The 13,781-nt window shown below is 36.9% G+C and overlaps 1 protein-coding gene across 27 annotated transcripts in view; it reads right to left on the minus strand.

Moving 5' to 3' along the window:
• The window catches only part of NCKAP5 (NCK associated protein 5), a 413,976-nt gene that overhangs the window by 24,675 nt on the left and 375,520 nt on the right, over nucleotides 1-13,781 (minus strand). For 21 of the 27 annotated variants that reach the window (XR_012777067.1, XM_075511575.1, XM_075511570.1 and 18 more), the window contains 4 exons: nucleotides 10,979-11,293; nucleotides 8,649-8,785; nucleotides 6,442-6,571; nucleotides 3,546-3,733 (listed from right to left, as the gene is read on the minus strand). Coding sequence is in view for 23 of the 27 variants with exons in the window: in XM_075511575.1 (XP_075367690.1) it covers nucleotides 3,546-3,733; nucleotides 6,442-6,571; nucleotides 8,649-8,785; nucleotides 10,979-11,293 (770 nt within the window). In the remaining 4 variants the exon portion in view is untranslated. Of the gene's footprint in view, nucleotides 1-3,545; nucleotides 3,734-6,441; nucleotides 6,572-7,382; nucleotides 7,536-8,648; nucleotides 8,786-10,978; nucleotides 11,294-13,781 lie in introns of those variants that run through there. The other 6 variants (XR_012777069.1, XR_012777068.1, XM_075511577.1 and 3 more) reach the window with 5 other exon arrangements.

Consider the following 13,781-nt stretch of genomic DNA (forward strand, 5'->3'; position numbering starts at 1 on the left):
CAAGTCATGCCTTGAAATACAAGCAAGCCTTGATGGTGACTCAATACATAGGGACAAAAGAAAGCAAGAAGGGCTGTATTACAGAAAAAAAGTATGTGATGGTTGGTTGAGGAGAGAGAAGAAAACACATTTTTCATGATGATTTGGGATCATAAGGATGATTAAGTAATAAAATCTTTGACGAACTCAGTTACTTCTCCAAGGGAACAAGGAAGACAATAAGCAGTCTGGTGTCGGTTCTCATTTGATCATAAAATAAATTAATAAACAATGGGCCTGGGTGAGGGAAATTTATCTTGTTTTCTGAATTCTTATAAGAAAAAATAAATCACTGAGCTTTTAAAGTCTAAACAGTAAATTAATTGAAATGTGAAATAATTTTTTCATTGCAAAAATATGGTAGCAATCATGACATCAGCAAACTGCTCAAGGCACTACCAGTTACTGCTATAAGGAAGAGGAACAACTGTTTAACGCAGGCCTCACTGAAGTGTCACTGAATAGGTGTCTCCCATGGGGTGGACTACAGTGGACTTTGGATCAGGAGCTGCTTATGTTTTATTAAATCAGAGAAGTTACTGTTTAATTAAAATTAATTCCATTGATACATATTAAAATTATTGTTTCTAGTTTTCAAAATCCTACATGAGAAAAATACACCATGGATGTTAATTTAAGTGAAGTTTCATGTCCATGATTCAATGCATTTTATTCCTTTCTTTGAAATTTTGATGTGTTTTTCTTGTCCACAATTCTGCAGTGTACAAAAGGATGACATTATTTCATTATGTTTCCCAGTCAAAATAAATGTAACATCAAATTGGTCTTAGTGCCAAGAGAATTTAGCCAGGATGCTGTTTAAGACTTGGCAGATAAGAAACTGGAACAATAAATATTTTTCCTTTCAATGTGTAAAAGACTTTTTGATTCCTCAAACTGTCCATTCAGTGTCCCTTTATCATAGTAATTGCCCATTGGTTGTTTCCCTTCTGAAACTCCTTCTGGGCAATACTTTTTGCTGATAAAACTTGTTGTGTATATACTTTGGGAGTAACGCTGGTGAATATGTTCGGTGAGAAGGAGACAATTCAAATGACAGTAAGTCTGGATTAACGGAGCTTCCTGCCAGAATGTCTCATTAGAGCACCCAGTCTGAAGCCACTATTGTACTGGTGCTGTACAGTCCAATTTAATTGGGCTGAGGGACTGATACAGCACACTGCTCTTACGACAAGCAGTGTAAACTCATTCTGTCCATCATGACACTTGGTTGGTTTCTTTTTTTTAAAGGCTTCACACACACCATTTGGGAATTAAATTCAAAGCATGTAGAATTTCCTTTTTCAAAATGCCAAATATTCTGCATGAAAGCTGCATTTTTTCCTCCCTCAAAACTTATCTGGTTTTTTTTCAGAGTTGTTGGCCATAAGTGTCTCAGTCTCTGGTGTCCCCCTTTTTTTGTGGGTAATGTTCCAGATCACACAGTTCTAATTTAAACAGACTGTGGATCTTCTTGGGTTGGACGAATTACAGCTGAGAAAAATTTGCCATGCTGGTTCAAACAAGGAGTTCAGGGCAACCTGCTTTTCATGGTTACTGCTTCTCATCTGTCATTCTGAAAAGTTTAATACTAATAGGCAAATCTCTAGTGCTTTATTGAGCTTTCACTGTTCACCGAGAGGCAATGCTGTTTTGAGAGCTATTTCAGATCCTCAGAAAGTAATCTCAAAAGCCCCCCAACATAATGCATGAAAAATGCTAGTACTGAGTTATACCTTGTTGCCTTCTCATTTAATGATGGATTTTTACAAGGACCCTAAGGCTATTTCAATGAGTTTTGTTTAAGTTTTGATGCTGATTGGGCACACTGCAGAGTTGTCATATACAAGACATGCATGAGAAGAATGAATTAAAAGTAGATACAACTCTGAGCCACTGTTCTATAGTGGAACCAAATCTAATTGCTCTGTTAATAGCAAAAGACTTTGGCTTTCAGAAGGCAGAACTGATTTTTATATTTTTTTACATATGTACATACATACATACATACATACATAATTCATCTTGTCTGCATAATTAAGCTATGAATTTCTAGATGTTCAAGATGAGGAATTAAGTGGATGCTCAAATTATTTTCCTTCATTTATCCTTTTTAATACTCTTCTGCTACCTTTTTTCCCCCTTTTCTTCTTTCCAACTATGAAGCCAGATTCTTTAAAATTGTTCTTTCTAATACGACCCAAATATATTCAAATTGAATCGTATTCTGGGTACTAGTGAAATTTGGTTGATTGGGAAATGAGGCAGATACATTTCAGGATTTTTCTTTTGAAGTTTGTGAGTGAATTTAATATTCAGTTAAGTGGGGCTTTCATGCCAGCAGAGTTGGAATAAACAGGGGCATTGCCAGTTTTTTCCACACATTCCTTCTGCACATTTGGCCCAGATTCCTGAAAGCTGTAAGACTGTAACTTTGGTTAGAGTTAATCACCTCTGAAGTTACAATGCACAGTGATTTTACAGTGCACAGTGAAGCTGAAGACTGGGGTCTGGGAAGAGATAAAAATTATTCTTCACTTATGAACTACGCCAGTGCATACAGTAGCATTACAAAACAGCAGCTCATTCATTATTTTCTGTAACCACCTTTGTTTATACTGTAACATACCCAAAATGTGCCGAGTGCTACGCACAGAAATGAAAGGGCTTGTATTTAAAAAGAAGAAGAGCTGGGGAAAGAGACTGAACATGGAGGCAAAATGATTACAGTGGATCATGGCTGGGTGGCTCTATTTTCAAACAACTAGGCTTGTTAGAGCAAAGGACAGAAAAAGTGAGAAAGTGCGAGGATGAGAGGAGAAGGCATGAGAAAAGAGCAGGAACAGAGTAGGTTGAGAAGTTGCTTTTCAGCATTGTTGAGACTGCATGATGTCAGGTTCAACGTTTTTAGAGACAGAAATAAGTGGATTCACATGAAGCAAGGGGAGAAAACAAATTTGTTTCAGTTTAGTATCAAGATCCACCAAACAGATCAGGACTGATCTTCATCTAAATAATGTTTAAAACCCTCGAATCAGGAGTTCCAGAGCTAACACCAAGAGTTATTTCAAAAGAGAGCAGAAGATAGCTGACTTCCATAGCATAGTTTCATTTGAATTTTCAGGATTACTACTTTAGATGTTTAAGTCATTTACAACATGTTGCGCTACACATACTATCGAACCATATGTGAAGGAGCAGCCTTAAAAAGTAAATTCTGTGTTTTCTTGCTATCCTTAAATTTCAATTCCTCTCTAATGGTAAACTGCTAGCGCTAGCCTGTCTCTGCTTGTCAATTTTGGAAGTCTAATTCTATGACAGGTGAGCATCAGAATGTAACATCCTATTCTAAAAATATTTAGACCTTTATTCTTCTGCAGGTCATGCTGTTTTTTTCAGGTCTGCCTGGTTTTTGTAATCAATGAACACAGTGAGGAAAAAACAAGAGGCAAATAAATATAATCGTGAAGAAAATGAGAAGTAATATAAAAATCACAGTAACTCACACTTGGGCTGTCCTTGCCCTTGCTGTCTTTACTGGAAGCTCCACTCAGCTGCTCAATTAAACTGTAATGTGTTAATTGTTCAGGTCCATTGTCTCCATAGTGGCCATAGAGACTGTGTTGGTATAAATCCAAGATTGACATCGGGTTCCCCAGAAATGACTTTCTCTGATTTTGTTTTTCCTGCTCAGCTGTAAAAGATGTTAAAAATAATATAATTATGGCATATTTAATTGATGAAATGCAGTCTACATATATTGTAATTTTACAGTTTTTAAATGTATTTCAAATGTTTTAAAGTACCTGGAATTCAATGTAATAAAAGCATTAAAATACTAGCTCCTAGCTCTCCAATCAATGCATACACAGGAGACTGTTCATACTTAATATTCAAGGTGGAGATGGTATGAGACAGCCAGAATGAATTTCCTTTCTTTTTTAATTATAGATGAGGTGGTTAATTTGGGGGGATCGTTCTACTTATTTCTTTGCTGTAAGTTTTTGTTCTTCTCTCTTAATAGCTTTACATGGCAGATGTGCTAAATTCCTTTAGCATGTCTTTCAGTTTGACTATAGTTGATAATTCTTTCCTTTTCACTACATTTTTAGCTAATGAATACAACAGTATAAAAAATACATTAGTAAGGTAAGACAGGTCCTACCCATTTGTTATAGAACCCACTGTAATACAAGAACATTAGGAATAAAACCTCAGTTTCTAAAGTCCAAGGCTGAAAACTCATTCAGAAGATCAAAACAAAACAAATAAATTTTCTGTAGCTTCATGAAAACACACAGGAGACAGAGGCTTACATGATCATTAGCTTCTTTCCTCATACTTCTTGTTACACAAACTTCAACTCTACCTTATAACCTATAGCATTAGAAGAGCCTCTGCCTCCAGTGCCTCCAACAGAATCGCATCAGGATAAAACCTTCATAAAACTGGAATCAAAACATTTTCATGGTTGAAACAAAAGAACCTGGAATATTTGGCTTATTCCCTGCTATTCTGCTGACCTTCTCCATAACATTGGGCAATGAACTGGGAGTCTCATCCAAAGCCCACTAAATCAATGAAGGTCTTATCATTGACTTTTAATAGTCTTTGCATCGGGCACCCAGTCTCTCAGTCTTTCTGTTCCCTGCTCAGAAATGGAAAATAAAAAACACTCCAACATTATAATTGTGCAACCAGTGAAAGTTCATTAATGTTTTGGGGACTCATCGAATAAATGTAATTATCTATACATATAAAAATATTCTCTATGAATTGGTCTGCTGCAGCCCCTGCCTCAGCCTCATGTGGATGTTTTGAGGTTATATCACTTGTGTGCATAAAGACGCTTAGATCTTTGAACACAGAATGGAATAAAGTATTGTTATTAATAGGATGTGAGAACTGCATTTATAGAGCACAGAACAGAAATCCTGACGATAAGGAATGACCACAGCAGAAATAGTTTTGCAATAATGCTTTATAATTTTCTTTTCTATTTGTCTCAATCACAATTATGAATTTTAGTTCTGTTACTAGCCCCAAAGTTAAGCATATACACAAAATTCATTATTTTCTCTGTAAAATGGTGACTTCAAGTCATGCTTAGGTATCATTGAACTTGGTATCTGCTGCTATTTAATGCAACTGCTTACACATGATAAAATCCTTTTTTTGCAAATTGTGATCAATACAGAAAAAATGCTTATCTACCTCTTTAACAAAACACATCTTTCTTGTATTAGAACATGATTCGTAGAAAAGCAAAATCTGTAAAAAGAAGTGTTTATGGGCTGAGTTAAATGACTTGCAACGTTTCATACAGATTAAAAATACAAAGTTACAGGAGTAATGTAAAACGGTCCTAGCTTTCTACTCTGCTCTCTCTGTGGTGGAATCACAAAAAATTGATTACCTCTGAAAATGCCAAATGTTTAAGTCCAACTCCCAGCAGACACTAAAGAGCACAATATGTCTGTCGACAGTATCTAGCCGTCCATGGCATTTTTAATGCATTCATCACTGCGGTATCTACTGTAGGTGCTAATCTCTGCTAGGTCAAGCTCACTGCTGTGCAGAGGGTCAGCACAAATCCTGTGAATCACTGAAGTACTGCTTAAGCTCTCAGGGCTTCAGTGGTGCTGAGACCTTGCACTGGCCTTTGCATTCGCCAGAATTTATCTCCTGCAGGGAAGCCATCGGCTGCGTAGGCAACGATATGAGCCATGCTCTCCTCCCCCTCCCAGAGGGCATACATTTGCACTGGAAGGTGGCTTGCAGCACGGCAAGCTGGTGGTCAAGACAAGACAGCAATTTCTTGGGTTATTAAACACACAGAAAACTATTATCCCAAGAACTTCACTTAATGTGTTTTTATCTACTGGAATTCAGTAAATTCCAAATTGCCATCAATTCTCGCAAAAAGGTTTGATACTTCAAAATGGCAATATATACACGGAGGACAATGAGAGAGACTTCTCTATGGCACCATAACCAACATCACTTTGATATAGAGGTTGGAAAACTGTGGCCTTGATCATTGGGTTATTTCAACTGGCTAATATAATTAAAAAGAACAAAAGAGAAGCTATCTTTACAGTCACCTTTTAAATTTTGTAATAATGTAACAGAAGACTTCTTTTTACTTACACTGCAAGGATTTATGCGTAAAAACCTACAAGTTAAGACCCTGCCAGCAAAAACTGTGGAAGAGAGGAAAAAAAGATACACAAACACAATAAAAAGCAAAAAGTAATAAAAAGCTAATGGAAAATTAGACTGAAGTAAGACGTGGGGTTAGAAAGTGAAAACTAGACAGAAAGTTCAATGAAGGACACTATCTGCTGCTGAGTCAGAGTGGAGATGAGGGATATACATTTTTATGTACAAATTTCCAATTACCTTGTTTGTTGTTCTTTGTTAACTCTACTAAAGTCTCCTCTGCAGTTCTAAAATAATTTGTTTCATACTCTGGCTCCGGCTCTGTGTCACTGCTGCTCGCAGAATAAGTACACACTTTCAGAGCTCTGTCCTGTACAAATAAGGGTATTGCAGTCACTCAGCATATATATCAAAATAATGCCGAAGATGGTATTAGGAGTGGAACATTTTATATTAATCATGCAGTATAAATGGATAGTTCAACTGGAAAAAAGTGCATTACCAGTTTAACTAACCACTTCTCCTTCAAGTAAGTAATCATCAGTCCGACATGGGGGAAATAACATGTTCTTGTCCTGGTAAGTCTCCTGAGTTAGTCTGGCAGACATAGTCCAGATTTTACCATTTTTTTCACTGTAACATTGTTTTCAAATCTACCAACATTTTCAGATAATTTCATCCACCAAGTTCAATTTTAAAAATTCTCAAGTATGTTTAATGCAGTGTATTTGTAACATATAAAATTATCACACAACAAATAGTTTGCTGCAAGCAATTCTAGAGGCAATTAGGATGGCCAGTAGACAATACTCATGCTTTCTATACCAGTAAATCCTAAATTCTTCCTAAATTCATGTCCCTTGTCCTGGCATTTACATTACAGTACTGGAGAGCCCTTAATTCCCAGCTGATTCCTATCCCATTTCTCTTCAGGAAGCAACACTAAGGATTTTCTTCTGGGAGTAAAGAGGAATGCTGACAGCTCTGGACAGCTTCTAATCATGGAAGGCCTGAAGGCTTACACCTTTCAGGAGCAGCAGCTCAGTACAATAAAACCCACAAAACAGGTATGGGGAAGCTAAGCCTAATACTGCTCAGTGAATGGCATCTACAGGTACAAATGCCACCTAATATCCTAACCCCAGTTGCCTATTAGCGGCTTAAAAGAGTTTTTAATTGTTTTTCAAAGAGTGATATTAATTTCCCTGTCTTCCCATCCATGTTGCAGTTTTTAACTCATGCAGAAGGACATCCATTTGATAGGAAACACATACTTGTGGAGAGGGAACCAGACCTGAGGATACCTGCACGTAGCCAGGTATGTCCAACATTACCTGTAAAATTGGGAGAGTGTAAGTCAGCTGTAGTCCTGAAGCCATTTGGACACATCCACATGCCAGCAACACCCACACTGACCTTCTGACTCTTCAGCAGACTAATTAGCAGTAACACATGTATCACGTGTTAAGATGGTTTTGGGACTGGAGGTGGTCAGTCATGACTGGCTCAGGGTGAAGACCACACTGATGTGATTGTTACTTGGAAGCCAACACTACTGTACTACAGAGGATTCACCAGATGTTTGTCAATGACGTACAAGACAAGTAATTTTATCTCTCTGTTTCTGTTCTAAATATCCAGAACATGGGCCATATAAAAATGCTAGATACCCCAGTCGGTAAATACATGGATAAAGCAGACATGCAAAAAAGTTACACAACAAAAGGTTTTTAGCCTCTTGTAATGTAAGGCTTATTAGCTAGCAGTCTGACAATTTCCTTGCTTAACACCTACTTTCTTGATAAAGTTTTTTTCTCTCTTTGCTAACCTGCTGACCCTGTACTTCTTGCGGGACTTGACAACCTGGCATTCCTGAAGATTAATAACTTGACAACCATACACAGTAGCTTTTACACAGGAATATGTATTTGCCTGTTTGTTCTTTCTGCAGTTTTCATGAAAAGACTGAAGGACAGACAGATCATTGCAGGGATTAACCAAAACCACACAGAACCATTTAAGAAGAATATTCTCCCTTTCACAATACTTTCATTGCGCATCTGCTCAAATGCTCATACTGCACAGCCATACAGACAAGGAAACCTCGGCCTGGGGAAAAAAAGAGATCTGAATCTCATGGAAAGCAAACAAACAAGATGAAGTTTCTTGAAGAGAAAAACTGAGTAAAAGGTCTCCATTTCCTTGTCTATAAAATGCCTGTGAGGTTTTTAATTAAAACATGTTTATAAACCATGAGGACAAAGTACCTTTGGATGCTGTATTATTATTATTAATAAATAATGAGATTGCAAACGAAGGACAAGAAAGTAAATTTAGCTGTTAGATTGCTAGTTACTCTTCCCACTATATTAAAAACATTCACCATTTCTGATTCTTTACACCACAATACATATCTCATTTAATAGATGACACTTCTTAATCTATACCTTTGTTTTAGTAGTTTTCTTGGTGGTCCACTCTGGAAGAACTTTTCCGTTTTCCACAGTTTCTTCAGTATGCTCTAATGAGGCAGAGGTCACAGAACTTGGTTCTTGTTCACTTTGCTTTGCAAGGTTAATTATTCCTGAATTGAGAGACATTATTTAAATTGTAGTTCTCATCAGCATCTTCATGACAGTGTTTCAATTACAATTCAGTAAAAACTGGGGGCAAGTCATGATACTTTCATTATGTCAAATAATATCTTACTACTCAAAGGAACAACTTACTAACTTACTGGAATAATTCTAACAACTACAGTGGCAGAATTTGATCCAAAGCCTTTTCCAGTTAACAAGAGAAGAGGAAGGCATGGATTTAAATCCTCTATTAGTTTAAAATATATACTCTTTCAAATAAGAAACAACATTCAATAACTACTTCTAGGCATTGTAGGATCTGCTTTGCTATTTTATGTTCTCAGAGAGAGAACAATCTGTTAACATAAATATAATTAGAAGTACCTTTCTAGCAGAAATTCTCAATCAGCTAGCCTTTTTATTTGCTATATTTGCACTATGGAAAATCAGAACATCAAAGAAGATAGATGGTGCATATGAAATAAAGTGATAATTGTAATTTGGATGAGAAAGTGAGGGAGAGAAGAATCGAATGAAAATATTCTAGTAAAGAATGAGTTGACCCCACCATCTGATGTATACTACTTTTCTTTAACATCTCTTCATGACAATTTAATTAAGATACAAACCTTACAAGGTTGGTGCAGTGAATATTAGCATTAAGATCAGAACAATCTTACTGCTACTGACTTCTTATGAAGCAATTCAATGCTTGCAGTTTCTGTTCAATTTGTTATAATGACAGTGTTTAATCATGGACTCTACTCTATAGCACACTGCTGAATTGAGGTCACACATGTGGCTATTCAAGCATGTAGCATATAATCTATAACTAAGATTTCTCTTCTGAATCCTTAGCTGTACCATTAATTAACAGTACATTTATTTAAAAAATACTAAGTATTAAAATATCTTTTATTTAGCTTTGATTTGAAATGAGCAGGGGAGTCTGCAATGAAGCATACAATGTGTGTTTGCAGTCTATTATACCACTACAATACTGCACTGGGAATATTGCTAAATCAACTAAGTTCTAAGATGTTTAATTACAATTCTTCTGTTATGCATCTTATGAACATATAAAAGAGGCTTCTTTCCTCCTAGGCTCAATATACATCAGCTCATTAGCAGAACACATATTTGATGGCCTTAAACTAAGCTTAAACTTGATATTTAACCTTACATGCTAATTACATGGAAACTGTCTTATAGATAGAGTGATACAGATTTATGCAAGTTAAACACTCACAACTTTTATAGGAGCAATAAATACTTAGCCTGACAAAGTGCTAACAACCATAACCCCAATAAATACATGACATTGCATTTGGTTAAGGTAAAACAATACTCTTCTCCATTAAACCAATTACCTTTACTGTGTTTTGCACCATACCTATCATGCTGACTATGAAAAATTCCCTGTTACGAATGCTATATGTAATGATTTCTAATGTTATTGACATATATAAATAACTCAAAAACCTTCAAAAATTTATATAAATGGTCAGTGTGCATTTACAAAAAACTGCACAGAGTTCAATGGAACTATTTACTAACACAGAGTTATTTGCTGGTGCTTTGCTGGATTGCTAGTCCTCTTATTCCTTTGTCAGCTTTTGTTTTATAGTTTAAACACACACATAGCTGGTAAGTGAAACTAAGGTATTTCATATTCGTATCTAGAAATGTATTTGTATAATGTAATAAAGTAATGAGAGTCTTGTTTGAGGTCAAGGCCATATATTCATTGGGACAGAATTTATGCATTGAGGCCAAATGAGTCTTTAGTCCAAATCTGGTTTCAAAAGCAAGTCTTTATGAATATATCTTTTCTATGTCACAACATGGCTATGCTTTGTACTTCACCACAAAGTCTGATCCTGAATATTGCTGAACATCTGCATTCTTATTCAAGTCAAATTCCAAGGCTGTCATATGTTTTTTCTTCAAGTACTGCTTCTTGGGAAAAGGATTTGAGTACTTAACACATTTTTCTTCCTCAGATAAGCATTATGTGTAACAAAATTTCCATACGGCTCAGGTCACAAACTTGTTAACCTTATGCATTCATAAAAAGAATATCTTCTGCACTGCATTTAACATTTCTGTTATCAATTGTCATTATTATAGAACTTCTGCTAACCAAAACAGACGTCAGGGCAGAAATAATGTGATTTTCAGTGTAATTGACATTTTACCTGAGGAAGCTGGTTTTGGAAGGCGACTTTGAAAAGGTCGTATACCTTTAGCAGTCATGGCCGGATCAGATGTTGAGTGACTAATTATGCTTTCCACAGACTCCTGGCTCTTAGCTGGTGAAGGCACTTCTCGCTCAAGAGTTTTGGCTTTTACTGAAGGAGCTGAAAGAAGAACTTGCTCAGACGGTGCAAGGACTTCTGTTTCCAAGGTTGATTCTTGCTTAGAAATGTGTCGCCCTGTAGATCGGTTCCCTGAGTCGGGGAGGGGGAAGGTTCCAATCCCACTGTCCAGCGTCCTCATCTGGCAGCAAGACTCTAAGATACAGGAAAATTGTGTCACCAGGTGGAGCTAAAGGTGGCGCTGGTAATTAAAGACAGTGAAAGGGTCTGCGAGTAAAAAGGGCATCTTCGATGGAAGGTTTCAAGGAAAGAAAAACATTTTGCATTTTGTGACTATGCTGTTACCTGTTATTTGTATGCTTTTGACACAATACTTCTATCTAACCGAATACAATGAAATACCATTTTGAGGTGGTAACCGAACTAACAGATGCCAAAACATTGAAATTGGCTCGCTTCAGAGTTACAATGTGATAATGAATAAGAAGGGCATGTCCTAGAAAGTGATTACAGCTGGAATTTTTAAATGATGTAGTTTGAAGGCCCACAGAAAGTTTGGAGAGTACCAGTGTGAGGGATTGAGTAGCGTAATGTATTTCTTCCTACATAAACCCACACTCCACAAAAGCTTGGCCTCTCCATACCTCTGCTTTCTTCATTGTTTCTCTTAGAGGAAAGTGTTAATGAAAATGTATCATTTATTCTTACACAAAATTAAGATCTACAGAATTTCCTAGAGATAGTAATTTCTCAGAGCATCCTGAAAAACTTGGATAGCAACAGCCATGCCTTTGTTTACCCTGTTACACTCTGGTTCTGCACATCTCATTTTGGGTAAGTGTACACTGTCCAACACAATGCCAGACAGGGATTCCTTAAGTACTTGGTTTGGAAGCAGTATGGTCACACACAGCCTTCCAGCTAATTCATCCTACTGGAAAGCTGCTGTACTAACCATGGAACAGACAAAGATGCAAGTGTAGATACGTGCACATTGCTATTCTAGCGACTAGGAAATAACAGCACCGCCCTGCCCTGTCATTTTCTATTGATTCCCAGAGACCTGCCTTTTGTTTGTATAATGAGCAAACAATATCAAAGGGACTATGATGGCAAGGTCCTTCTGAGAGGTATAAACACCAAGGAGGGAACTTCAGCACTAATGGTTGGAAAACGAGCATAATTTAGGTTAAACGTCTGGAAACATCCCTTGACAGTGAGATCTTCAGTCTGTGGCAGACACTCCCAAAGGAAGTAGAGGAATTTCCTTTGCTTTGAACAATTTAAGGCTACACTGGATAAAAGATATACTGCAGTGAACAATTGTACTCTAGCAGGAGATGCAGAATATGACCCAATATATCTTTTCCATCTCTATTCTCTGTGTTCCTGAGTATTGATTTTTTTTTATGATATGCCCATTTGTTACTTAAGTCTGTTGTAGTTAGCAGTCCTCTGTCAAGTAATTTTCATGATTTTTTCCTCTGCAGTGTTTCTAATACTCTCAGAAATTCAGAAATATTTCTCCTCTATGGGCTTTGCCTGTTTGTTTTTGAAATAAGAACATTAACATGGTCATTTTCTGTGAATATCTTAATCTCAATGGGTCTTATTTGATAGCAAGTAAGAAACTACTTACAGATAAATTAAATGTCTATTTATGTTTCCTGGTTCTTGTGAAAAGAGGAGCAGTCTGTATTTATGTGGTCCTCATTACCTTATCCTTGTCACTCAGGATCAAAGAAAGACTGAACGTCACACCGAGCACATTAACCTCACATGGCCTAGCTGAGCTGCAACACCAAAAAGAACTATGCACTATCTTTTAAGAGGGCAACAAGTGACTGATTTCTCTCACACAATTACTGCATTCCAATTAATTCTTTCCATAGGTAAAAGGAAATAAGGTATGGAAGCCACAGCTAGCTGGCAACTATGTTTTCCATCATATTTTTGAGCTAATGTGCCATAATGATTTTTGAAGTTGCTGAAGGAAACGTGAAAAAGAAGAGAATTATATGTGGTTCTGCTGCGTCAAAGGGAGGTATCCCAGCCCCTGAACCCTCTTACTCCAGTTATCCTTCCCCTAAGATACTTTTTGTTTTGTTTTTGAATAGTAAAATACCTAGGTAGAAGTGGGTGAACTGTTCCTCTCAGGATGTAACAGAGTGCAGAAAAGTAAGTTAAAATGCTAGGTGTCTGCCATTGCCATTTGCTCTGTAGATAATCAAGCTTAAAACAGTGTGTTAGCTCATGGACAGGCAATGCTTCCACTAATGACTATCAGTGACAGAGTTAGTCAATAAAGGAAAATACAGAATAAGAAAGGACTTCCATTAGTTTCCTCTTGACCAGAAGAAAGACATTTGCGCAACACTGGTTACATTGGAGAGGTAGAGCTCTTCAGCAGAGACATGGAGTAAACTGGAAGCACCACAGAAAAGAACATCCTGAAAACAAAAATTTGAAGAGTCTCCCCTCTACTGTGTGTACGGTTAATGCTGAACCTGATTTTGCAACCCAGTTCCACAGGGACTTTGAATGATTTTGTAGCGTTGTTTCCTTTTTAAGCATTCTCTAAGAAACTAAAAAGTCAGTCCCTCCTAATTAGCACAGAAAAATTAAGTAGACTCAAAACGTATACCAAACAGCAAAGCTAAGTCTTTTGCTAAGGGCGAACTGG

Source organism: Mycteria americana, chromosome 9 (genome assembly GCF_035582795.1).
Source record: "Mycteria americana isolate JAX WOST 10 ecotype Jacksonville Zoo and Gardens chromosome 9, USCA_MyAme_1.0, whole genome shotgun sequence".
Lineage (NCBI taxonomy): Eukaryota > Metazoa > Chordata > Aves > Ciconiiformes > Ciconiidae > Mycteria > Mycteria americana.